This window comes from Pogoniulus pusillus, chromosome 7, assembly GCF_015220805.1.
Source record: "Pogoniulus pusillus isolate bPogPus1 chromosome 7, bPogPus1.pri, whole genome shotgun sequence".
Taxonomy (NCBI): Eukaryota; Metazoa; Chordata; class Aves; order Piciformes; family Lybiidae; genus Pogoniulus; species Pogoniulus pusillus.
This window is the reverse complement of record NC_087270.1, coordinates 36,027,803-36,055,195: the sequence shown is the minus strand read 5'-3', so window position 1 is coordinate 36,055,195 and position 27,393 is coordinate 36,027,803. Positions and strand designations below refer to the sequence as shown.

Genomic DNA, 27,393 nt, shown 5'->3' with positions numbered 1-27,393 from the left:
ACTCTCTCAGTGAAGAACTTTCTCCTCACCTCCAGCCTAAATTTCCCCTGGTGCAGCCTGAGGCTGTGTCCTCTTGTTCTGGCACTGGCCACCTGAAACAAGAGAGCATGGAACCTCCTATGCTCCAGCTTGCACCCATTGCCCCTTGTCCTGTCACTGGGCATCTTTGAGAAGAGCCTGGCTCCGTCATCAACATGGCCTTCATCACCAACTCACTCATCTTCAGACCAACTGCAATGGTTTGGGTGTTCTCCGCCAACCCCCCCCCCCCCCCCCCCCAACTTTGGAAATCACCCAGACTAGACTCAGCCAGCTCTGGAAATTGAACAAAGCTTATATTTACAGCTTAGCTCAATATACAAGCAGCTATTTACAGTATATGCAGTTATAGACAGAGATATACAAGGTAAAAGGTAATACAGAAACACAACTCCCCTCCCAGAAACCTGAGTCCCCAGGAGGGGCTCCCAACCACCCTTCCACCTTCTCCCACCCCTCTCAACCTTACCCCAGTCCCAAGGAAGAATGGAGGGGGTCAGGAAGCAAGTGGATCAGTCAGAGAAACAGCAGAGAGGCTAGAGAGAAGTGCAGCTCAGGCAATGCCCCAAGAAGTGCCTTATCTATGTTTGAATTCTTGTTCTTCTACATCTCAGCAAGCCTATGAGTGAATCAGACATCACCATTGTTTCTCTTTCACAGCCTGTAATCTAGTTCTTCTCACCAAAACATTCCAGCTAGCTTCAAATTAGCACACCAACAAGGACTCATTTTCTTGCAGCTGGCAGGCCTTTTGTCTCATTTCAGTCTGCACCAATAAGGCTTTTCAAGAGAAAGCAAAGGAGAGCATTCATATGCATGACTACTTTTATATGACTACTTTTATTCAATGTGCTTGTTCCATTTCCTTCAGTGTGGCTGTCTTTTTATATGCTTCTCTGTCTAGAGTTTTGCATCCATAAACCAGCTGATTTTGACAGTGGTGTTTGTGATACCAGCTTAGGGAAGAGAAAATAATTATTACATCTGATGCTATTTGTGAGAGTTTCTTAAGAAGATCAATAAGGCCAGAAGCAGTTTGACTTTTCTTATTATCATTTCTCTGGCAACCAGGGGAAATAGCATAGGCAAAATTACAGTCCCATTGCACTCCATGTGCTAACAGCACACAACATATAATTGCATGCTTCCCACCAGAAAGCTTAGTATAATCCTAGACAATCTTCCCCCTTGCATTGTTTTAGTTGTTTCATCATTTTCACAGCTTGCAAAGCCCTGAGAAATTAAAGAGAAAAGCCAAACCCCCCTGAGCTGGTTTTGCTGCTGCCTGGCTTTGAGAGCTTATGGCAGGACTAATTTAGTTTGTCTGGCAGTGATAATCCTAGATTATTCAAAACTAAGGAGAAGTGGGTGAGTAAATCATGCAGCCTTTCCAGAAAGACTTGGTCTTGCAGTTTGCCAGATTCCTCATTCTACAAGAGCTCCAATCTAGAGAAACTTTACTTCTGACAGCACCTGACTGGCTACTGCTTTCCAAGCAGAGGTGGTAGGCCAGCATCTGTCCTTCAGCATGCACTCTCTAATAGCTGCTGTACAGCAGTTTGTCAGCCCCATACCTGCCTGGTTGGTTTTACAGTTTGAGAATACCCTGGGTTTGCAGAAGGTCCTCAGAGGTACCTGAAGAAGCCCTGACATTTCACTGTGATGTTTTCTCCCCTGGAACTTTTCTTCCCCAAGAGGAAGGCTGCTGGGCACATAGCATAGGAGAGGAGATGGATAAAGCAATGTAAAACCTTGCAGAATTAGATTCTCACTCACAGAAGTAGAGGCCATGTGCCAGTTTGAAGCTAGCTAGAATGCTTTGATGAGAAGGATTAGATCACAGGCTGGAAAGAGAAACAGGCTGATGTCTACTTCCCTCATAGGCTTGCTGAGATGTAGAAGAACATGAATTCAAACATAGATAAGGCACTGCTTCTTCTGCTGGGGCACTCAGAGATGCATTTTATTTTCTCTCTCTAGCCTCTCTGCTGTCTCTCTGATTAATCCACTTTGCTTCCTAACCCCCTGGTCAAACCTCCATTCTTCCTTGGGACTGGGGTTAGGTTGAGAGGGATGGGAGAAGGTGGAAGGGTGGTTGGGAGCTCCTCCTGGGGACTCAGGTTTCTGGGAGGGCTGTTGTGTTTCTGTATTCACAGTATCACAGTATCACAGTATCATCAGGGTTGGAAGAGACCTCACAGATCATCAAGTCCAACCCTTTACCACAGAGCTCAAGGCCAGACCATGGCACCAAGTGCCACGTCCAATCCTGCCTTGAACAGCTCCAGGGACGGCGACTCCACCACCTCCCCGGGCAGCCCATTCCAGTGTCCAATGACTCTCTCAGGGAAGAACTTTCTCCTCACCTCCAGCCTAAATCTCCCCTGGCACAGCCTGAGGCTGTGTCCTCTTGTTCTGGAGCTGGCCACCTGAGAGAAGAGAACAACCTCCCTCTGGCCACAACCTCCCCTCAGGTAGTTGCAGACACCAATAAGGTCACCTCTGAGCCTCCTCTTCTCCAGGCTAACCAATCCCAGCTCCCTCAGCCTCTCCTCGTAGGGCTGTGCTCAAGGCCTCTCCCCAGCCTCGTCGCCCTTCTCTGGACACGCTCAAGCATCTCAATGTCCCTCCTAAACTGGGGGGCCCAGAACTGAACACAGCACTCAAGGTGTGGTCTAACCAGTGCAGAGTACAGGGGCAGAATGACCTCCCTGCTCCTGCTGACCACACCATTCCTGATGCAGGCCAGGATGCCACTGGCTCTCTGGGCCACCTGGGCACACTGCTGACTCATGTTCAGGCGGGTATTACCTTTTACCTTGTCTATTTCTGTCTGTAACTGTATATACTGTAAATATCTGCTGGTATATTGTGCTAAGCTGTAAATATAAAAGCTTCATACACATTTCCAGAGCTGGCTGAGTCTAGTCTGGGTGATTTCCAAAGTGTGGGGGGGTAGGGAACACCCAAACCATCACAGGACAGGATTCAAAGCTGTGATCCTTCCCCTCCCCAGCAGCTCACCAATCTCCATATACAGTCCCTGCTTTTCCTCTGCTCTAGTCCTATTTTGCCAGCAGGACTCCAAGATAACAGCATTGAAATCCAAGAGAGGTTCAAATCCTGCAAACAAGTCTCTGTTGAAATAAGCAGCCTAAATTCTTAAATGCTTTACAGGGCAATCTAATGAAACTGCCACTCTTTGGGGCTACAGAAGTCAAATGCAAACTCCTGCTGGGGCCAATAGTACAGCACCAAGATTGGAATTTTAGCCACTTACCTCTGGGCATTAGGTTAGGACACCTGAAGAAGATAACAGCAAAGTGAAGATAAACTTGCTGCAAATAGAAGAAAACCTCTATAGAAGGTAAAGGTCCTCTGAAGGTGAGTGTCTCCCTGGAATGAGAGAAGATGGAAAGAGGAGCAACTGAGAGCTTTGGGTACAGCAAAACACTTGTATAAGCCTTCAGGGTTTTGTACCTTGAATGCCAAAAGGTGTTCAATTAACTGCTTAGCACTGGAACCCAAACCCTGGGTGCTCCACAACAAGCTTCTGGGTGTGTTTCTGGGGAAAGTCCTGGAGCAAGGCTAATTCTTGTAAGAAGACCTCAGGTTAGCAACAGTCACAGTCTGGCTGGGTTAATGCACCCAGCAGGACCACAGGAAGAGGCTATGCAAAGCCAAAGAGGTGGGACCTGATTAGTCTGTCTGTGAATTATCTTGCTGACACCACCTGCCTACAGCTTCTCTGGCTGTACTCTGAGATGCTGCTTTGCATGAGTTTAACATAGTGCAGCCACTGGAAAAATCACTTAAAGGGGGAAAAAAGGGTTAGTCTCTGCCTTTTTTGTTGTTGTTGCCTGCTCTGGATGATGGTATGCTAAATCAGAGAATCACAGTAGGGGCTGGAAGAGACCTCCAGAGATCATCTAGTCCAAGCCCTTTGCTAAAGCAGGATCACCTAAGGCAGGTCACACAGGAACACATTCAGGTAGGTTTTGAAAGCCTCCAGAGAAAGACTCCACAAATCTCTGGGCAGCCTGTGCCAATGCTCCATCACCCTCACTGTTGTGTTGAGGTAGAACTCCCTGTGTTTTAGATTGTAGTACTGGTGATGAAAGCAACTGGTTTTAGACTCTGTCCTTGTTGCCTGTCCTTCTCCTCTCCTTTGCAGAAAGCTCCTGTTCAGGTTTCCTGGAAGCCTATTTTCACTGAGGATGCACACCACACGACAGTGCTCAAGACAAGCTAATCCTGGTCAAGGAAAAGAGAACTGTAATTTTGTACTGTATCTCCCATGTTGGTTTGGTTGCTGCTGCTGTTGATGTTTGTTTGTCTGCTGCTGTTCTCATCAGAGAGATGCAGATCTGTTTCCCAGGTAAATGCTTTTGAGATATTGCCTTTGCCTGGAGGCTCAGGGCTGACCTCATTGCTGTCTACAACTCCCTGAAGGGAGGCTGTAGCCAGGTGGGGTTGATCTCTTCTGCCAGGCAAGCAGCAACAGAAGAAGGTTACACAGTCTCAAGTTGTGCCAGGGGAGGTCTAGGCTGGATGTTAGGAAGAAGTTGTTGGCAGAGAGAGTGATTGGCATTGGGTTAGGAAGAAGTTGTTGGCAGAGAGAGTGATTGGCATTGGAATGGGCTGCCCAGGGAGGTGCTGGAGTCACCATCCCTGGAGGTGTTCAAGGAAAGACTGAATGAGGCACTTAGTGCCATGGTCTAGTTGATTGGACAGGGCTGTGTGCTAGGTTGGAGTGGATGATCTTGGAGGTCTCTTCCAACCTGGTTGATTCTATGATTCTATAATCCAGAACTTGGATTTTCACAAAGCAGCTCCCTTTTACTTCAGCTAGAGATCCTGTCACCTCTAAAGAAGAAAACACTTTAATATACTTCATGCACCAAATCTCCTTTTTACTTTCAGCAGACAGCACTCCAGATGTCTTTGGGATATTCTGTGGTTGTTTCCTCCTTGTTCTATTTGTTTTCTAGTGACAGGAATTAGAATTACAAGCATTAGCAGGACTGCTCTATTGACTGAGGGATCAATACTAGATTGCTTTTCTCCCTTCACAGTTGACAGCTCCATCCTCCTCTGACTTCAGAAATACTCATCAGAGTTGCAGTCATTTTATAGACATTTTACCTTAACACTAGCATGAAAGGTTTAGCAGACATGGTGCTTTTCAAATATCACCTCCTTTAATGGTGCTTCTCCTCTCCTGTTGGAGGGACACAGATATCACAGAATCATAGAATGGTTTAGATTGGAAGGGACCTCAAAGATCATCCAATTCCAACCCCCTGCCATAGGCAGGGACACCTCCCACTAGAACAGGTTGCTCAAGGCCTCATCCAACCTGGTCTTGAACACCTCCAGGGAGGGAGCAGCCATAACCTCTCCGGGCAACCTGTGCCAGTGTCTCACCATCCTCACTGGAAAGAACTTCTTCCTAACATCTAGTTTGAATCTTCCCTCTGCCAGTTGAAACCTGTTCCCCCTTGGCCTGTCATTACAAGACCTTGTAAATAGTCCATCCCCAGCCTTCCTGAAGGCTCTCTTCAGATACTGGAAGGCCACTATAAGGTCTCCTTGAAGCCTTCTCCAGGCTGCAGAGCTCTAACTCTTGTAGCCTGATCTCATAGCAGAGCTGCTCCAGCCCTCTGATGCATTGTAGCCAGGTGGGGGGTGGCCTCTTCTCCCAGGCAACCAGCAATAGAACAAGGGGACACAGTCTCAAGTTGTGCCAGGGTAGGTATAGGCTGGATATTAGGAAGAAGTTCTTCACAGAGAGAGTGATTGGCATTGGAAAGGGCTGCCCAGGGAGGTGGTGGAGGCACCGTCCCTGGGGGTCTTCAAGAAAAGCCTGGCTGAGGCACTTAGTGCCATGGTCTGGTTGATTGGATAGGGCTGGGTGATAGGTTGGACTGGGTGATCTTGGAGGTCTCTTCCAACCTGGTTGATTCTATGATTCTATGATTCTATCTTCGTGGCCTCCTCTGGACTCACTCTAACAGTTCCATGTCCTGTTGTGCTGTGGGCTCCAGAACTGCACACAGTATTCCAGGTGGGGTCTAACAAGAGCAGAGTAAAAATGGAGAGAATGGCTGAAAGAGACTTCCCAGGGAAAGCTACAACTGCAGCTCAAACCAGCAGAGGCTTAATGTCATTCATACTTTGCAACAGACTTAAAATAGAAGACAAACCTTTGTACTACAAAGCAATGGATTTCTTTCCAGCCCCAGCCATTTGGCATCTTTACTTCCAGTGTTAAAAAGCAATTCAGAAGGCAGCTGGCCTTTGGTCAAAAATACTGAAAACTGACAGTGCAGGTTAAGGATCCCATAGTCTGGAGCTGCTGCTTGCTGTGCCTCCACAGCAGGACACATTGCCACAGACCTCATGGTTTCTATAGCAGCAAGCACCATGTAGAAGCCTGACTTTTCTCTCACCTTTACACTACGTAAGGAAGATGGGAGAGAAGAGGCACAAACCTGCATCTGTGTGCATTGCAGGTCAGCTCTGAGCAAGGACTGGGTCGGATGCTCTGTGAGGATCAGCTACCCCTGGACTTCAGTCTCATGTTGCACTGATCTTCAGTTGCTATTATTTCTCCTAATAATTTCCTTCAGGGTGGAGGTACCCTCAAGATTTCCCAGCTGCTCCATATTAAAACCACATCTGTTTGTTGGCTTCCTGTGCTGATGGAGGCTGTTCCTGGTGTTCATGGCCCCTTCCCATGGGTGCCACATACCACATCCCCCAAAATACGTATCAATACCACTCCTGCTGCAATACTACCCCAGTGTGTCCACACTTGCCTCCCACCACCCACTTCATCACTCAGCCCATGTCACTCCCCAGGACTGCCCCATAGGCTTCTCACCTCTCCAGTACCAACCAGCAAATGCCCCTTCTGTGCCACCGTTGCATGCACTCTGCTGAGCTCCTGAGGGTGTGCAGGTACAGGTGTCCCTATACCTGGTGGTCTCTGGTTCCTCTGCTCTATATGCTGTAGAGAATGAATTCAAGGGTTGCATCTAATCCTAATTTCTTCATCCCAGCACAGAAGAGATAAATAATGTTCTACAAGGTATGCTTCATCTGGTTCATTTGAGGATCACAGATGTCAGATTTGCCACTTAGACAGGATTTTAAAATTCCAGTCATGTAACTGCACACTGCCACATTTAGCACATTGCCTGAGAGCATTGAACAGCATTGCAACACAGCTTCTTGTGCTAAAGCAATCATCTTCTGAACAGTGAACCCAGCTCACAACCACTGGACCAGCTGCCCAGCCCAGGTTTGGCTGGGATTATGTGTGTTTCATTTGTCCAGTAACATCATCAGAAGCTATGCCATCAAATGCCCAGACAGCACATTTGTTATTCAAATTATCCCACAATACACACAAACATGAACAGGAGCCAAAGCAGAATCACATCATCACATATCCAACCTTGCTCTGCTTCCTAACCAGCTCCTCCAGCCACATTGTGTGTCAAACCCCATGAGTGCCTTACCAGATACTAGATCCTCCATAACAGCAACTCCATCTCAAACTGACCCTTCCCCTGACCATGCTTTCATGGGATCACACAGGATCACAAGATATTATAGGTTGGAAGGGACCCAAGGAGATCACCAAGTCCAACCCCTTTGCCAGAGCAGGAACACACAATCTAGCACAGATCACAGAGGAAAGCATTGAGACATGCCTTGGAAGTCTCCAGGGAAGGAGATGCCTGGTTGAAAAATGAAATGAGGGTTCACTCTCCCTGCCCTGATCCCTCCCCATCCCTTTCTGCACCACTGGCCACATACAAAGGTAAGCCAGCTGAAGGACTGACATCTGGGGTGAAATCTCTAAGGAATAAGGACCGTTTACACTTTGGAATAAAATATTGCCAATCTGCATGTTAAGAAAAGGCAACAAGCACAAAGCACTGCTAGCAGTGGTGTCTTGGCATGGGCTGCTGAAAGGAAAACATGTCCTTTTCCTGGCACATCCTTTAAAGGCCCAGAATCCCCACACAACCAGGATTTTCAGAAGCACATAACTTACTCCACTAGCTTTCGTTGAGCAAAACGCCCACCTTGGCCACCAGGAGTCACCCACAAAAAAGCTGGGGAGGCACTTTTTAGGCTACCAGGGAGTGACAGGACTATGGGGAATGGAGCAAAGCTGGAGGTGGGGAGATTGAGAGTGGATGTGAGGAGGAAGTTGTTGAGAATGAGGGTGGTGAGAGGCTGGAATGGGTTGCCCAGGGAGGTGATTGAGACCCCATCCCTGGAGGTGTTTAAGGCCAGGCTGGATGAGCAGCCTGCTCTAGGGTAGGATGTCCCTGGGCATGGCAGGGGGGTTGGAACTGGCTGCATCATAGAATCATAGAATCAGCCAGGTTGGAAGAGATCTCCAAGCTCATCCAGTCCAACCTAGCAACCCAGCCCTATCCAGTCAACCAGACCACGGCACTAAGTGCCTCATGCACGCTTTGCTTGAACACCTCCAGGGATGGTGACTCCACTGGTCCCTTCCAATCCTGACTGATTCTATGATTCTCTAAGTTTTGTTTGAATAAATCCTACTTCTTCAACCAATTCAGAGAGGTTTGGGGTTTCAAAACAGACATGGAACATCAAACAAAGGGAGTTTTAATATTGATTTCACCAGGAGGACTCATACTCTGCCAAATGCTTACATGAGCCAGCAGTGTGCCCAGGTGGCCAAGAGAGCCAGTGGCATCCTGGCCTGCATCAGGAATGGTGTGGTCAGCAGGAGCAGGGAGGTCATTCTGCCCCTGTACTCTGCACTGGTTAGACCACACCTTGAGTACTGTGTTCAGTTCTGGGCCCCCCAGTTTAGGAGGGACATTGAGATGCTTGAGCGTGTCCAGAGAAGGGCGACGAGGCTGGTGAGAGGCCTTGAGCACAGCCCTACGAGGAGAGGCTGAGGGAGCTGGGATTGTTTAGCCTGGAGAAGAGGAGGCTCAGGGGTGACCTTATTGCTGTCTACAACTACCTGAGGGGTGGTTGTGGCCAGGAGGAGGTTGCTCTCTTCTCTCAGGTGGCCAGCACCAGAACGAGAGGACACAGCCTCAAGCTACGCCAGGGGAGATTTAGGCTGGAGGTGAGGAGAAAGTTCTTCCCTGAGAGAGTCATTGGACACTGGAATGGGCTGCCCGGGGAGGTGGTGGAGTCGCCGTCCCTGGAGCTGTTCAAGGCAAGGTTGGACGTGGCACTTGGTGCCATGGTCTGGCCTTGAGCTCTGTGGTAAAGGGTTGGACTTGATGATCTATGAGGTCTCTTCCAACCCTGATGATACTGTGATACTGTGATACTGTGATGAACCTCTTCCTCAGAACTGTCATGAATTTTCCAGTATAATAAATAAGTAAAAAAAATTTATACCCTCTCCCCATGGAGTGTCTGTGATTTATTGTTTACTGGCAGCTTTCAAAACCTAAAATTATGCACCATTTAAATATTGAATGTAAATTCCTCTTCAACTTATCTGCATTTATCCATTTGTTATCAAACCAATTAGTGAACTGGTTTAGAAAATTCCTCAGGATGTAAAGTTCCAAGGCACAGAGGTTTATTTGAACTGTAAACAGGAGCTGAGGGTTGCTATGGTGTGATCTTTTTCTCAAAGTCTGTTTACTTCTCCCAGCTTACAGCAGTGCCAAGAGTGGAGTCCATAAAGCAGAAAGCATAAAGCAAAGCAGCTGTCACACACCATGGTGCTGAGAAGTCCTTATTCTAAGGATATGGATTTGGACACTCACCATAAGAAAAGGTAGGTAAAAAAGCAAAATAAACATTGGTTGCTTGGTTGGTTTAGGTTAAAAACTGTACTTTAATCTGCATGTTGTGATAGAAGTTTTGAAAAGAAGCAGCAGTTTGAAAGACCTCTTTTAGTTGTTGGATGTTTTTGGGGCCATACCTTGAGTCCTGTGTTCAGTTCTGGGCTCCTCAATTCAAGAGAGACGTTGAGATACTGGAGTGTGTCCAGAGAAGGGTAACAAAGCTACTGAGGGGTCTGGAGCACAGCCCTGTGAGGAGAGGCTGAGGTTGCTGGGGGTGTGCAGCCTGCAGAAGAGGCTTTGGGGTAACCTCATTGCTGTCTACAGCTACCTGAAGGGAGGCTGTAGCCAGGTGGGGTTGGTCTCTTCTGCCAGGCAAGCAGCAACAGAAGAAGGGGACACAGTCTCAAGTTGTGCCAGGGGGGTCTAGGCTGGATGTTAGGAGGAAGTTGTTGTCAGAGAGAGTGATTGGCATTGGAATGGGCTGCCCAGGGAGGTGGAGGAGTCACTGTTCCTGGAGGTGTTCAAGCAAAGCCTGGCTGAGGCACTTAGTGCCATGGTCTAGTTGACTGGACAGGGCTGGATGCTAGGTTGGAGTGGATGACCTTAGAGGTCTCTTCCAACCTGGTTGATTCCATGATTCTATGATTCTATGTGTGTAGATTATGCAAATAGTTTACAAAAATGTAGGATACACTCTTGACCTTTTCTCATTTAGTGGTCAGTTGTAAGAATCACAGAATATACCTGGTTGGAAGAGACCTCCAAGATCATCCAGTCCAACCTTCAACCCAGCACTGAAGGGTCAACACCAGACCATGTCCCTAAGCAGCAGGTCCAGATGGCACTTGAACACCCCTAAGGACGATGATTCCACCACCACCCTGGTCAGACCATTCCAATACTTAAGAACCTTTTCAGTGAAGAAATATTTCCTAACATCCTGCATAAACTTCTCCTGTCACAGCTTGTAACCATTTCCTCTGGTCCTGCCACTTGTCATCAAGAAGGGGCTAGACTCCTCCTTGCTCCAGCTTTGCTTCAGCTACTTGTAGAGAGTGATGAGGGCTCCCCTCAGCCTCCTCTTCTCCAGACTAAATAACCCCAGCTCCCTCAGATGCTTCTCACAGGCCCTGTGCTCCAGGCCCTTCATGAGCCTCACTGATCATCTCTGGCCATGCTCCAGCTCCTCAATATCCTTCCTGTCCTAAGGGCCCCAGAACTGAAGCGATACTGGAGAAGTGTCCTCACCAGTGCTGAGTACGAGGGGGTGATCACCTCCCTGTTCCTGCTGCTGCAGTGTTTCTCATACAAGCCAGGATGCCATTCTTGGCCACCTGGGCACACTGCTGACTCGTGTTCAGTCAGCTATCAACCAATACCCCACATCCCTCTCCAGGTTGCAGCTTTCCAACCGCACATCCTCCAGTGTGTAGCTCACCATGGGCTTGTTGTGAGCCAGGTGGAGGACCTGCAGGATTTTAATCTAACTCTGCAGCTGTATTTTCAATTGCACAGCTCTCTACTGCTTTGGACACTTTCAGAGCTTAAGCACTAACCTGAGCAAAGGGCTTCCTAAAAACAGAGACCTGTCCTGGAAACTGGAAAATAGCCCAGCCTAAGAGTCAGGCTCCCACTCTCCTCATTAAACTGTAATAGAATCTTTAATAAAGCATCTGGTACAAGGAAGTCTGCCTGAAAACTGCTCAAAGTCTCTTTGGCTGCTTTGGCCTTAAGGTGTAGGGTCGCAGCTGTTTTCCTTTTGCTTTTGCCTTACTGTTTGAGTATTTGCAGGGGAAGTGTTGCTCAATTGAGCTAAAAATACAAATCTCCAGACACATCCAGGAAGATTTCACGTTGTTCTTGCTGCCCATTTCTTCAGGGAGCAAACGTTTCCATCTCCACAGCAAAACAAAGAAGCTCTCTACAACCATAGAAGGGAAAAAGCTGAACTGAACTACAGAGCAGTGCAGGTGATCCAAGAAAAGAATGGCAGAACAGACTCTGCTTTCCCAGTATGCTGTTTCATCTCTAGGTCTCATGGAGTATTTGCCCTGCTGGGCATGGAGCAGTGTTTGTGGTGAGATTAGGCAGGGAAAAAAGAATGGAGTGAGTTAAATATAGACCTGGCAGATTTTTGTTACACAGGCAATGTGTCCAGTGATCAAATCCCGCAGAGTCTAGCGCAGAGAACACTGTGGGAACACCCAGGAGCAGTCTCCCAGTACCTGCATGGAGGTTACTGGAAAGACACAGCCAGGCTGCTCACAGCAGTACCTCATGGGAAGACAAAATAAAATGGGCAGAAGTTGAAACAAGAGAGGCTCTGGCTGTGTATAATACTAAATTTCTTCATCATTAAGGACAGCCAAATGAGAGACTCATCACCCAAAAACATGGTGACATTGTAGCCAGGTGGGGGGTGGCCTCTTCTCCCAGGCAATCAGCAATAGAACAAGGGGACACAGTCTCAAGTTGTGCTGGGCAAAGTATAGGCTGGATGTTAAGAGGAAGTTGTTGGCAGAGAGAGTGATTGGCATTGGAATGGGCTGCCCAGGGAGGTGGTGGAGTCACTGTCCCTGGAGGTGTTCAGGAAAAGCCTGGCTGAGGCACTTAGTGCCATGGTCTAGTTGACTGGCTAGGGCTGGGGGATAGGTTGGAGTGGATGATCTTGGAGGTCTCTTCCAACCTGGTTGATTCTATGATTCTATGATGATTGTGCAGTCTCATTCTTGGAGGCTTTCAAGATCATCCCTGGAGATGTTTAAGGGCAGGCTGGATGAGGCTCTGACCAGCCTGCTCTAGGGTAGTGTCCCTGCCCATGGCAGGGGCTTTGGACCTAGGTAATCCTTATTATCCCTTCCCATCCTGATGGATTCTATGATTCTATGACCAATCCATTCTATAAGATTCTATGATTCTGTGATCGGTTGCATAAAGCCCTGACCAGCTGACTTGATCTCATAGCTGACTGTGCTCCGAGGAGCAGGTTGGGCTAGAGACCTCTTGAGGTCCCTTCAGACCACAACTCTCATGAAACTTGCCAGCAGATTCTAGTGTGTCAAACAAAGAGCTACATACAAACTCCTCTACCCCCACTTATGGGAAAGTTATATAGGAAGAACTTCCTTCTAATCCCCAACATGAGCCTGAAGTGTGATTTAACACTAGCTTCTACAGTTAATAGCTGCAGTGAAGATACTAAAAGCTTTGCTGAAAAACAGATAAAGCCTGTGATTGACATGTTCAGAAAAGGCTTCCCAATTTTAGACTCTGACAGTTATCTTGAAAAAAAACCTTAAAGAGAGTTGCTCAATTCTCAGCCATCAGAACTTGAAAAGGTTAGGAACATTTGAAACAAACAAGTCCCTTTCACTCAATAGCCAGAGACATGATTTAAACCAAATCTCAGGTGCTTCATATTGAAAACTTTGCCTAACTTGCAGCAGAAAATTTTTGGTATCTTACATCAAAACAGAAAGTTAATGTCCCTGCTGATTATGGTAAGCAGATAGTAAATGAAACACACAATGCGCAGATCAACAGACTACCAACTGCTAGAGGAGGCAGTAAAGAAACATCATCATCATAGAAAACTATTCAACATCCTGAGCATTGAACTATGTAATGATATAGACTGGAATATTGTAATTCATAGGGTAAAATAATTTATGTGCATTACAGTGTCCCAGGGATCATAGAGTCATAGAATCGATCAGGTTGGAAGAGACCTCCAAGATCATTCAGTCCAACCTAGCACCCAGCCCTGGCCAAGCAACCAGACCATGGCACTAAGTGCCTCAGCCAGGCTTTGCTTGAACACTTCAAGGGACAGCGACTCCACCACCTCCCTGGGCAGCCCATTCCAATGCCAATCACTCTCTCTGCCAACAACTTCCTCCTAACATCCAGCCCAGACCTCCCCTGGCACAACTTGAGACTGTGTCCCCTTCTTTTGCTAGTTGCCTGGCAGAAGAGACCAACCCCACCTGGCTACAGCCTCCCTTCAGGTAGTTGTAGACAGCAATGAGGTCAGCCCTGAGCCTCCTCTTCTCCAGGCTAAACAGAGCAGAGACAGAAAACTGATTTCTGTAGTATTTGTGAAGCAGCTTCTCTGCTGTTGCAAACTGACCTGTAAGCTGATCCTCTTAACAGATGCCTACCACAGGACCACAAAAAAGCTGGGCTATGACAGATTTCAGAGGCCAAACTGCTGCCTTAGTATTTAAGCAGCATGAAACACAGCCTTTTCAGAAGTATTTAATCACTTCATACGCTGAAATTCTCTTAGAACTGTTAATGAGCTGTGCAAGAAAACAGTGAGGATGAACAGAAGAAAGCCAAGCTCCACTATGCAGTAACCAGAGCTCCCTGCTGTGGTGAGGATGTGACATGAACACCTGTGTCCTATGAAGGCAACTTCAGTTGTCCTGCACTTCTAGCAGGATTTAGCCTCTAAGACTGTAATTGTGTGAAACAGTAACTGAAAACATACCTCAGACATTGAGGTACACTTCTTATATTGACAGGTCTTTCTCCTCCAACCAGATAATTCCATCAAACATCACTACTCACACACCAGCCCTGCAGCATTCCCTCTCTAAAATCCCATCACCTTGCTCAGGCAGCAGGTTTAAGCAGAATCACAGAACAGAATCACAGAACATTAGAGGTTGGAAGGGACCTCCAGAGGTCATAGAGTCCAACCCCCCTGACAAAGTAGGATCCCCTAAGGTAGTCTGCACAGGAATGCATCCAGGCAGGTTTTGAAAGTCTCCAGAGAAGGAAACTCCACAACCTCTCTGGACAGCCTTTTCCAGGGTTCTGTCACCCTCACTATAAAGAAGTTTCTCATCATGTTGAGGTAAAACCTTTTATGTTCCAGTTTTTATCCATTGTTCCTTGTCTTACTACTGTGCCCCACCAAGAAGAGAATGACCCCATCTGCTTGAGACCCACTCTTTAGATATTTGTACACATTGATGAGATCTCCTCTCAGTTTTCTCTTCTCCAAAATAAACAGCCCCAAGACTCTCAGTCTGTCTTAGTAGGGAAGATGCTCAAGTCCCCTAATCATCCCTGCGGCTCTCTGTTGGACTCTCTCCAGCAGGTCTCTGTCTCTCCTGAATTGTAGAGGACAAAACTGGACACAACACTCTAAATGTGGTCTCACCAGGAGAGAGTAGAGGGGGAGAAGACCCTCTCTAAATATGCTGGACTCATCCATTTCAACCAGACTCTAAAGAAATGAGCTTGCATATTCTGTAGAATAGCTGCTGATTAATAGTTCCCCCCCCCCCCTTTTTTTTTTAATAATGACTCTATTTTAAACTATTTTTTGTTTTAAGTGAACTTCACAGCAGTATCTAACATAATTTCTAACACTAGAATTTATATTATAAGAGGACCCAAAAAAAAAAAAAATTCACACCAGATTTCCAGCAGCCTGCATTACAGCTTTGATTTTATTTTGAAGTGTCAGACTGTGTCACTGGAAGCAGACATTCCCTTGGTGGTATCTGTACACTGCCAACGCAACAGACACTCAACCTGCCAGACTCGCTCGGCAAAGCTCCATTAAGACAAGATTGGGTTTTGTGAAAGCTGTGGCAAAACGTAGTGCACAGGGCCCTTAACCAAGCAGCTAGATAGAACAGAATGGAATGGAATGGAATGGAATGGAACAGAACAGAACAGAACAGAACAGAACGGAATAGAACGGAACGGAATAGAACGGAACGGAATGGAACGGAACGGAATGGAATGGAACGGAATGGAACGGAACGGAATGGAACGGAACGGAATGGAATGGAACGGAATGGAATGGAACGGAATGGAATGGAATGGAATGGAACGGAATGGAATGGAATGGAATGGAACAGAACAGAATAGAACGGAATGGAATGGAACGGAATGGAATGGAATGGAATGGAACGGAATGGAATGGAATGGAATGGAACAGAACAGAATAGAACGGAATGGAATGGAACGGAATGGAATGGAACGGAATGGAATGGAACGGAACAGAACAGAATAGAACGGAATGGAATGGAATGGAATGGAACGGAATGGAATGGAACAGAACAGAACAGAACAGAATAGAACGGAATGGAATGGAACAGAATGGAACGGAATGGAATAGAATAGAATAGAATAGAATAGAATAGAATAGAATAGAATAGAATAGAATAGAATAGAATAGAATAGAATCAACCTGGTTGGAAGAGACCTCCAAGATCATCCACTCTGACCTATCAACCAGTCCTGTCCAATCAACCAGACCATGGCACTAAGCGCCTCAGCCAGGCTTTGCTTCAACACCTCCAGCAACAGCGACTCCAGCACCTCCCTGGGCAGCCCATTCCAAAGCCAATCACTCTCTCTGGCAACAAATTCCTCCTAACATCCAGCCTAGACCTCCCCCAACACAACTTGAGACTCTGTCCCCTTGTGCTGTTGCTGCTTGCCTGGCAGAAGAGACCAACCCCACCTGGTTACAGCCTCCCTTCAGGTAGTTGCAGACAGCAATGAGGTCTTGTTACTTCTTACTATGAAAACTTGTGACTTGTAACTTGTTAGTATGGAAAAACTACACAAAATTTAGGAAGAAAAAACCCTCAAACCTAAAAAAAAAACCCCAAAAACCAAAAAACAAACCCCCAAAACCAACCAATCAACAACAACAAAAATACAGCTCAGAAATTGCCTCTGAAGAAGGACACCAAACACTGGCATACAAAACCTGACTTTCTTGACTACTCCCAATGTAAATGATCAGTTTCCAGAACTGTGTATTTTATAAGTAAGGCAGTGCATATAAAGATGAACATGAGCTCAAATCTTGCATAACTGATACTGCAATACCCTCTTGTGGTCAAATAAAGATGCTTTGTCTAAACACCTGAACCTTTTTTTAGCCCATAAAAATCCTCTCAAATATTTTCCTTTAAAAGGGAGAAGCAACTCATATATTTTTTTTTCACAAAATCACTTTTCATATCATCACTTTTCTGGCAACAACAACAGACTAACTTTAGTCCAGTTCTTCTGCAGAATGTTTGGCACCAACACTGCTGGTCAGGTAAACTAATTCCCAAACTAACTCCTAAGCAAAGGTACCACCTCCTGTAGTGATAAACATAATTTTTTTTCAAGCTTCAGGTCCCCAAAACAGAAAAAATAAAGATATTTGTTTAGTCTGGAGAAGAGGAGGCTCAGGTGCTGTCTACAGCTACCTGAAGGGAGGCTGTAGCCAGGTGGGGTTGGTCTCTTCTGCCAGACAACCAGCAACAGAAAAAGGGGACACAGTCTCAAGTTGTGCCAGGCGAGGCAGAGGCTGGATGTTAGGAGGAAGTTGTTGGCAGAGAGAGTGATTGGCATTGGAATGGGCTGCCCAGGGAGGTGGTGGAGTTGCCCTCCCTGGAGATGTTGAAGCAAAGCCTGGCTGAAGCACTTAGTGCCATGGTGTAGTTGATTGGGTAGGGCTGGCTGATAGGTGGACTGGATTAGCTTGGAAGTTTCTTCCAACCAGGTTGATTCTATGGCAGGAAGTCAAATATCAATCTATGATACTACAGGATGAAAAGAGGCACAGATTACATCAGTCATACCAACACAAATGACTCCCCTGCTCAAATGCCCCAAGAAGTTGTAATGAACAAATAAAATACTTGGCTAGCAGATAGTAATATGAAGAGAAACAGTTCAGTATCTGCAGCAGTTTGGCTGAGCTGTTAATCCAGTAATTAGCCTAAATGGGCTACTAGTACATGCAGAAAGTAATGTCCAGAAATGTCATCCTTGCACTCACCATGGTGAGTGGATAACCACTCCCTAAATGACTTCTGGTCCCAACAGAAACTGGAACAGTTTTCAAAACACCAACTCTAAGTTGTTTGGGTTTGAAATGGTATTTGGTAAATTTTAAAGTCATATTATGATAATGCTTTTTTAAAGTCAGCCTATTTATACATAGCTGTAGACAGCCATGAGGTCAGCCCTGAGCCTCCCCTTCTGCAGGCTGCACACCCCCAGCTCCCTCAGCCTCTCCTCACAGGGCTGTGCTCCAGGCCCCTCACCAGCTTCCTTGTCCTTCTCTGGACACATTCCAGCATCTCAACATCTCTCTCGAATTGAGGCAAGAGTTTCAGAGGAAATTAGTACTTAAAATACTGCATTTCCCTGCAAGGTCACAAACACTTGAGGAAGCAACTTCACGCCACGGAAGCCCAACAGTCTTATTTCAAAGACAAACAATGATATTTTAGACACTGTTTTGAACATTCTCACTTTGTATACTAATAATCCCTTAAAGTGACTTAAAACTACTTCTTGTGGTTGCGTAATACCTTCTGCAGACATCTCTAACCACTTAAAAAGGACTTTTGGTGATCTCTGGCTGCCTTAAAAATAAAATCTGAAGGATCCTTCAAAGCACAGATATCTTAAACAGATTGAATTCAAGGCCCCAGCAGGTGTCCCACTGGGTGTCCACAGCCTTTGTGGTGAATAGAATCACAGAATCACAGAATCATAGAATCATAGAATCAAGAAGGCTGGAAAAGACCTCCAAGATCATCCAGTCCAATCTAGCACCCAGCCCTATCCAATCAACCAGACCATGGCACTAAGTGCCTCAGCCAGGCTTGGCTTCAACACCTCCAGGGATGGTGCCTCCACCACCCCCCTGGGCAGCCCATTCCAAAGCAAATCACTCTCTCTGGCAAGAACTTCCTCCTAACATCCAGCCTAGACCTCCCCTGGCACAATTTGAGACTGTGTGCCCTTCTTCTGTTGCTGGTTGTCTGGGAGAAGAGACCAACCCCACCTGGTTACAATCTCCCTTCAGGTAGTTGGAGACAGCAATGAGATCACTCCTGAGCCTCCTCTTCTCCATGCTTGTTTCCAGTGCAGACAGCAAACACACCCAGGGAACCAGCAGCTTTCAAGAGCTTTTGCCTTCTGCTACACAAGCACAGCAAAAGCCCTCCTGACAGACTCAGCAGCAGTCTCCACAGCACCCTTTGCTGCTAAACCTGATTTCATCGCTCTGGGGACTTTGAATAAAGGATGATCTCAGCTGCAAGCAGCAGTAACCACCTCATAAGCTAGGAGCTTGTTGGTTACAGCAGGAGATCCAATGGCTTTCAGCAACAGTTATATCCTACAAAATTGCAGTTACCATGAAAACTCCCTCAGCATTCAAGCAACAAAGTAACATGAAGCAGTAGGAAAGGAGCATTAAGAAAGAGGGAAGTAAAACAGTGCTGGAAATTGCCTGTCAGTGCTGCTGTGAACGCTCATTTTCTGAAAGCACTCCAAATCAACAGATACAAGAAAATGCTAGGAGAGAAGGAGGTTTGAATATGCAAATAATAGCAGGTTTGAGTTTCCTAGCAGTCACAATATACCTAACAATACTGAGGATACAGGGACTCTCAAAATGGACAAGCTGGGGAAGGCTTCTGGATTCAGGAGAAATAGAATCATAGAATCAAGCAGGTTGGAAGAGACCTCCAAGATCATCCACTCCAACCTAGCAGCCAGCCCCAGCCAACCAACCAGACCATGGCACTAAGTGCCTCAGCCAGGCTTTGCTTGAACACCTCCAGGGATGGTGACTCCACCACCTCCCTGGGCAGCCCATCCCAATGCCAATCACTCTCTCTGACAACAACTTCACAGTATCACCACCAAGGTTGGAAGAGACCTCATAGATCATCAAGTCCAACCCTTTACCACAGAGCTCAAGGCCAGACCATGGCACCAAGTGCCACGTCCAGTCCTGCCTTGAACAGCTCCAGGGACGGCGACTCCACCACCTCCCCGGGCAGCCCATTCCAGTGTCCAATGACTCTCTCAGTGAAGAACTTTCTCCTCACCTCCAGCCTAAATCTCCCCTGGCACAGCCTGAGGCTGTGTCCTCTTGTTCTGGTGCTGGCCACCTGAGAGAAGAGAGCAACCTCCTCCTGGCCACAACCACCCCTCAGGTAGTTGTAGACAGCAATAAGGTCACCCCTGAGCCTCCTAACATCCAGCCTAGACTTCCCCCAGCACAATTTGAGACTGTGTCCCCTTCTTCTGTTGCTGGTTGCCTGGCAGAAGAGACCAATTGGTTAGGTCTTGGGAACCAGCAACCACACCTCATGAGCAAGCAGCCTCAGCTCCACCTGTGTCTTTCAGCAGCACCCAACCCAGAAGAGCTGTTTCTGCACACCCAGTTACTCAGGCCTTGCCAGACAAGCAGCCAGCGCTGCAGGAGGACCAGGTTCAACAGGATAAGGTTTGGAGAGAGTCTGTGGAGGCTGAACAAAGAGGAAGAAAAATCTGGTAAGTCACTCATTCATGCCTCTTCTACTCATCTTGACAATGGTATTGATACTGCCTGACAGTTTTAGGGATGGATGCAAAGTGTACAGTATTAGAGGAAACTTTCTTCTGCAGGGAGTTTGGACCAGACCTTAACACTTTTCTTTCTAAGACTGTCTCACCTCTGTTTTCCTTCACTGGACAAAATCCATACTAATATCTCCTGGCACGATGGGCTTAAGCTGAAAAGAGATGTACAGAATTGCACATTAAGCTATCTTTTAGCATTACAGAGATTTCCATAAGGAAGATGTAAATGTGCCAACCCTTACAGTTCATTGCAGACACGCTGATACTATCACCTCTTCTTGTACTCTTGGAAATGGCTGGAATAGAAGCTGAACAGAGTGTTCTGCCAAAGTATGAGTCTGTATTCCAAATCCCCTGTCAATCTATCCAACATGCCCCGTTGTTAGAGTACATCACAGGCTCACAGGATGTTAGGGGTTGGAAGGGACCCATCGAGTCCAACCTCCCTGGCCAGAGCAGGACAATCCTATCTAACACAGATCACACAGGAACACATCCAGACAGGCCTTGAAAGTCTCCATAGAAGAAGACCCCACAACCTCTCTAGAAAGCCTGTTGCAGTGCTCTGTGACCCTTACAGTGAAGAAGTTCCCCCTTGTGTTGAGGCAGAACCTCTTTTACTGCAACTTACACCCATTGCTCCTTGTCCTTGTCCTTGCATGTACACATGCAATGTCAGCTTTAACTGAGTAGACACCACTGACCTAAAAGAACCCCAAATGAGGCTCCTCTTTGTCTCTGCCACATATCTTGTGTGTTTATGCTTGCCCTTCAGTACACAGCATGAGCATGCCTATTAGAAGACTGTCCTTGGAATACAAAGTAAAATCAGACTGCACACTAGCAAAGTGAAAGGAAAGGGAGGAAACGGAACATCTCTCTCAGGATTTTTTAGAACTGTGACAGAAACCATCTGAAAATCCCTGTCCTCCTCAGCCTTCTGGAGGAAGTACAATCACATCTCTGGTGTCCTTGGAGATGCATTTACACTTTTGTTTGGCTCCTTTTACCTGAGGAAAAGGCTAAAAACCAGGGCCATGGTGCCAACATTACTCTCTCCTAATTGTGCACACGGGCTTTTCCAAACAGGTCCAGCATTTTCCATACCCTTTCCCTAGCAAAGTTAGCAGGAGGGAGTCTCTGTGTCTGTCCTCTGAGAGTCTAAATCATGGATATTGGTGAAAACTCACTTTTGTGGGTAAGATCATACAGCTAATGTATCTCCTCTTCTCCAGTCTTAGCCATAACAGATCATACAGCTGATGCATCTCCTCTTCTCCAGTCTTAGTCATAACAGATCATACAGCTGATGCATCTCCTCTTCTCCAGTCTTAAGCCATAACACATCATACAGCTGATGCATCTCCTCTTCTCCAGTCTTAAGCCATAACACATCATACAGCTGATGCATCTCCTCTTCTCCAGTCTTAAGCCATAACAGATCATACAGCTGATGCATCTCCTCTTCTCCAGCCTTAAGCCATAACAGATCATACAGCTGATGCATCTCCTCTTCTCCAGCCTTAAGCCATAACACATCATACAGCTGATGCATCTCCTCTTCTCCAGTCTTAGCCATAACAGATCATACAGCTGATGCATCTCCTCTTCTCCAGCCTTAAGCCATAACAGATCATACAGCTGATGCATCTCCTCTTCTCCAGTCTTAGCCATAACACATCATACAGCTGATGCATCTCCTCTTCTCCAGTCTTAGCCATAACACATCATACAGCTGATGCATCTCCTCTTCTCCAGTCTTAAGCCATAACAGATCATACAGCTGATGCATCTCCTCTTCTCCTGTCTTAGCCATGGAAACAGAAACTCATGTAAAAGGGTAGGGCAGAAGTGTGAAGGATGAATGCCTAAAGCCAGATTCAGCAGACTACTTTCAGGTCAGTGGTGTCTACTCAGTTAAAGCTGACATTGCATGTGTACACGCAAGGACAAGGACAAGGAGCAATGGGTGTAAGTTGCAGTAAAAGAGATTCTGCCTCAACACAAGGGGGAACTTCTTCACTGTCCTTCAGCTCCACACCCCTACCCCAGAAACAATAACGGGGAAGACTGACATGTGTTGGTGACATGACTTGAAGCAGATATAGGCAAATGTCTGCAATACAGCATTTCTCAGTAATTAGCACCAAGTTCAGGTAGTGGCTGGCACAGCAGGTTGAAGAAATTTAAGACCTCTGTGCTGGTATAGCAAGATAGAGAGTGAGAAACACAAGAATCACTTAGGGCATATTTGCACTGGACAGAGGAGCGTAGCACAGCTCCCAGCTCCATGTGGTACATGGAGACGCTGTACAGGTGAGTTCAGCTTGGAAGGGTATACAGCTTCAGCACTAGATCAGTGAGCTTCCATGCCATGCTGCACAGACAAAGCTCAGAGTCACCCAGGTCCCTTGAGCCTTGCTGCAAACAGCTGTAGATAATGGTCTCCTCTCTTGACCTCACAGTACTCCTATACAGTAGCAAGTGAACTTGTGTTTTCTCCACCTCGGGCCAGGAAAAGCAGGGGATGGAAAATCAAACCCTGTAGTCCCATGCCAGATATAGAACAGAGCTGAAGAGCAAACCTCAGGTCTTCTGACTCTTCAGTTTGCTCCTAGCACAGCTGCCTATCTGCACAAATACTCCTGTGGGTGCCTGCATGTAACAAATACGACTCTGGGAATTCCTACCAGGGACTTCTGCCAGCAGACTGTCAGCCATTTGGAAAACAAGAAGCTGTTTAACTCAAGGCATGGGACAAAAGTGTGCTAGAGTGACTCAGGACTTTGCCAATTTATCTGCATTTGCACAGGGGATGCAGTATGGACATGTTATCTCCATTTTCCTCTAGTGAAAACACTACTACTCCTCATATAGTACAGGAATAAAGCAAGCTCTGGGCTTCACCACCAAAAAGACAGGTTTCAGTACAAAGAATTTGCATGTGTAAGACCTGAGCTGTAAGTATCAATCTGAGCTGTTAAATGGGCATTAAAACACAACCAATTGTAACTAATTTAATTCAAGACAGCCATTTTTACATTGAATTTTTACTTTCTATTCCAAGGCACCAGAACTGGAGTTTCCTAAAGGACTATGACCAAATGGTAAGTTTCAAACAAACACCTAACTGTAATCCAGGCTCTTTTTAGTTTTCATCCAGTCAAGCCAGGCTAATATTTCAAAGCAAAGCATATTTAGGCATAATTGGCTAATGCTTTAAGGATAAAATATTCATGAAAAAGAAAAGAGAACTGAAGTGCCTTTCATCTGCTACCTACACCACAAAGAAATATGGTGTATGTGTGTTTGATTTACTTCAGTATTAGCAGCATTGTGGAAAGACAAGTGCTACAAGAACCAACACTGTTATCATGCTGAAATCCAAGCCACTTAGTATAAACCAAACAAAACCCCTCACATAGCACAACCACAGTATCACAGTATCACAGTATCACCAAGGTTGGAAGAGACCTCACAGATCATCAAGTCCAACCCTTTACCACAGAGCTCAAGGCTAGACCATGGCACCAAGTGCCACGTCCAATCCTGCCTTGAACAGCTCCAGGGACGGCGACTCCACCACCTCCCCGGGCAGCCCATTCCAGTGTCCAATGACTCTCTCAGTGAAGAACTTTCTCCTCACCTCCAGCCTAAATCTCCCCTGGTGCAGCCTGAGGCTGTGTCCTCTCGTTCTGGTGCTGGCCACCTGAGAGAAGAGAGCAACCTCCTCCTGGCCACAACCACCCCTCAGGTAGTTGTAGACAGCAATAAGGTCACCCCTGAGCCTCCTCTTCTCCAGGCTAACCAATCCCAGCTCCCTCAGCCTCTCCTCGTAGGGCTGTGCTCAAGGCCTCTCCCCAGCCTCGTCGCCCTTCTCTGGACATGCTCAAGCATCTCAATGTCCCTCCTAAACTGGGGGGCCCAGAACTGAACACAGCACTCAAGGTGTGGTCTAACCAGTGCAGAGTACAGGGGCAGAATGACCTCCCTGCTCCTGCTGACCACACCATTCCTGATGCAGGCCAGGATGCCACTGGCTCTCTTGGCCACCTGGGCACACTGCTGGCTCATGTTCAGGTGGGTATCAATCAGCACCCCCAGATCCCTCTCTGTCTGGCTGCTCTCCAGCCACTCCAACCCTAGCCTGTATCTCTGCATGGGGTTGTTGTGGCCAAAGTGCAGCACCCTGCACTTGGAGCTATTGAACCCCATCCCATTGGACTCTGCCCATCTGTGCAGGCGGTCAAGGTCCTGCTGCAGAGCCCTTCTGCCCTCCAACTCAGTCACATCTGCCCCCAGCTGTCTGCAAACTTGCTGATGACTGACTCCATGCCCTCATCCAGGTCATCTATGAAGATGCTAAAGAGGATTCCAGAGCAGGCTAACTTCTGTCTCAGCTGACATTTTATTCAACACATCTGAAAATCAGTCACTTCCCTGTGTTATGCTATTCCCATATAAGACAACAGGAAAAATTAATACTCTATTTTTCCCCCCTATCTCTATTAATTTACTCTATTTCTTCAGTACTTTCATGAACACTCAGTGATATTTTATTCAACACATCTGAAAACTATTCATTTTCCTGTGTTATGCTATTATTCTCATATAAGACAACAGGAAAAATTAATACTCTATTTATTTCTTTTATCTCTATTAATTTACTCTATTTCTTCAATACTTTCATGAACACTCAGTGATATTTTATTCAACACATCTGAAAACTATTCATTTCCCTGTGTTATGCTATTCCCACATAAGATGACAGGAAAAAAAAACTTATACTCTATTTATTTCTTTTATCTCTATTAATTTACTCTATTTCTTCAATACTTTCATGTACACTCAGTGTGACAGTTTAAAGTACATGAAAATTCTAATGTCAAAAGTGAAAAAGCTGATATTAATAATAATTTCAGTACCATTTCTTTTGTAACAAGCAATGGATGTAATTCTGAAAACTTATGTGATGGTTTGGGTGTTACCTGCCCCCACACTTAAGAAAAATCACCCAGACTAGACTCAGTGGCTGGAAATTAAATGAAGCTTTATATTTACAACTTAGTACAATATACAAGCAGATATTTACAGTATCTACAACTATATACAGAAATACACAAATTGAAAAGTAACACAGAAACACAACAGCCCTCCCAGAAATCAGAGTCCCCAGCAGGGGCTCCCAACCACCCTTCCACCTTCTTTCCACCCCTCTACCTTATCCCAGACTTGCCTTACATTCAAGGTGAGTTTGGAGGGTTGGCCAGGGGAGTTAGGAAGCAGATGGATTAGTCACACAGACAGCAGGTTAGAGAGAGAGAAGAGAAGCAGCCAAAACCAGAGAGCAACTGCATTATCTATATTTATATTCTTGTTTTTATGCATCTCAGCAAGCCTATGAGTGAAGTAGACATCACCATGGTTCGCTTTTCACAGCCTACAATCTAATTCTCACCAAAACATTCTATCTAGCTTCAAACAAGCACAACTTACTAACAGCTATTGTTTTATCCAGGGTAAGAAAAAGGAGCAGAAGCCACTGCCAAACTATATGCCTGTGTTCTCAAGCAAAGTTCCCAACTCAACCAACCAGATCATTGGCAGTCGAATGAATACTGAACCTGGAAGGGCTCTGGTAAACATGGATTACTTCTTCAGCAGTGGAGCACGGAAGAGGAAACTCGAGGATGACCTGCAGGTTTCCTAGTGCTTCACTAAAAATACTATAGCAACAAAGCAAGTTGAATGGTTCCAGCCAACAGGCTCCATAGCATGGAAACAAAGCTTTCTTTTTCTCAGGGAGACCCATACCATTGTGTAGGATGGATTTTCTTTCAAAACCAAGGGTGGATGTTGTCCAACAATGCCACAGCAGACAATCCTCTTTGTATTTGGGGTGACTGGGCCATATACAGAGTGCTAATGCTACTGGTCTCATCCATTCTCCCATGCAAGTCTACAGAAGGTGGCCACTAACATGAGGAAGAACAAGATGACAGCTGAAAGGCAACTTCATCCTGAATTTTCATCTCCTGAAAAGAAACAATTAATGGAGACCTGCTCAGATAGATTCCAACATAAACAATGTGCTTTCCCTTCTGAAAGCTAGCACACCAAAATGCAGCAACTCGCTGCATTTCATACAGTTAGCCAAGGACTCAGCTTCCGACATCTGCATGTTTAGGCTTGCTCTAAAGAATCAAACAGAAGGCACATGAGATATGTTCTGTGCTTTTCCATCCCTCCCTACTGTGGGAGGAAGACCAATGATTTTCATGTTGGCTGTCATTTTTGTTTCTCCTTACTTGCCACTCTCAAACTCATAGAATAATAGAATCATTTTGGTTGGAAAAGACCTCTGAAATCATCAAGTCCAACCACTATCTGATCTACCAAGTCTGGTCCTAAACTGTGTCCCTTAGCACCAAGTCTATGTGTCATTTAAATACCTCCAGAGATGGTGATTCATTCCCTTCTCTTACTAGTGGGTTTGGTTTTATTGGTTGGTGGGTTTGGTTTTATTGGTTGGTTGATTGGTTGGTGTGTGGGTTTTCTGTGAGTTTCTGCTTGGTTTTTGGTTGTTTTATTTCTGGTTTAGCTGATAGAAACTCACTGACAGTAAAGAAGGCTTTCACATTTTGCTCCCAAGGCATACTGGCTCAGCAACCATACACTCTTGAATTTACAATCTTGAATTTAAGAGGTTCATAGTTCCAAAAATCTGTGATTGTCCTGAGAAACCATCACCAAGCTAAACTGCCACAATACCTACAGCCTGTTCACTAACACATCTTCATTACGTAAGTGCAAACTTTATTTATGACCTGTTTGCTCTGCAGAGCAAAAGCAGCAGGCAGCAGGGCACAGAGAGTGTACACAAAATATTTGCATTTTGAACTGTATGTAGCTTCTGTAGGATCATGCTCAGTTGCAGGCAGAGAGCAACAAAGAAGCCTTAAGCATTGCTTCTTATGACAGGCTGTAATCTGTCATGGGACTGAGGTGTATACTTATGATTTGCAGTTGAGGCTACTTGCTTTTATGATCAAACTTCAGCAGCAGAGGTCAATTCAAAAGCAAAAGAGATGGTATGGAACTGTGATCACTCTCAACTTCGGAGAGGTCTCTGTGGGGGAAAAAAAAA

General features: G+C 46.0%; 1 protein-coding gene across 1 annotated transcript; it reads left to right on the top strand.

Moving 5' to 3' along the window:
* The first annotated feature begins 9,761 nt into the window (after window positions 1–9,761).
* On the top strand, window positions 9,762–26,665 carry C7H2orf50 (chromosome 7 C2orf50 homolog). Its single transcript, XM_064146798.1, has 4 exons — window positions 9,762–9,841; window positions 20,034–20,177; window positions 23,314–23,353; window positions 25,765–26,665. The coding sequence occupies exons 1-4, from the start codon at window positions 9,783–9,785 to the stop codon at window positions 25,954–25,956; spliced, it is 435 nt and encodes a 144-aa protein (XP_064002868.1). The 5' UTR covers window positions 9,762–9,782; the 3' UTR covers window positions 25,957–26,665.
* Window positions 26,666–27,393: the final 728 nt, after the last annotated feature.

What these genes read in the sequence shown, in the direction of transcription:
- C7H2orf50 (XM_064146798.1), top strand. Translation starts at nt 9,783, where the DNA reads ATGGTGCTGAGAAGTCCTTATTCTAAGGATATGGATTTGGACACTCAC. An exon ending in GACACTCACCATAAGAAAAG is followed by an intron (nt 9,842 to 20,033) that starts GTAGGTAAAAAA and finishes GTCTTTCAGCAG; the next exon opens with CACCCAACCCAGAAGAGCTG. An exon ending in CAAAGAGGAAGAAAAATCTG is followed by an intron (nt 20,178 to 23,313) that starts GTAAGTCACTCA and finishes TTCTATTCCAAG; the next exon opens with GCACCAGAACTGGAGTTTCC.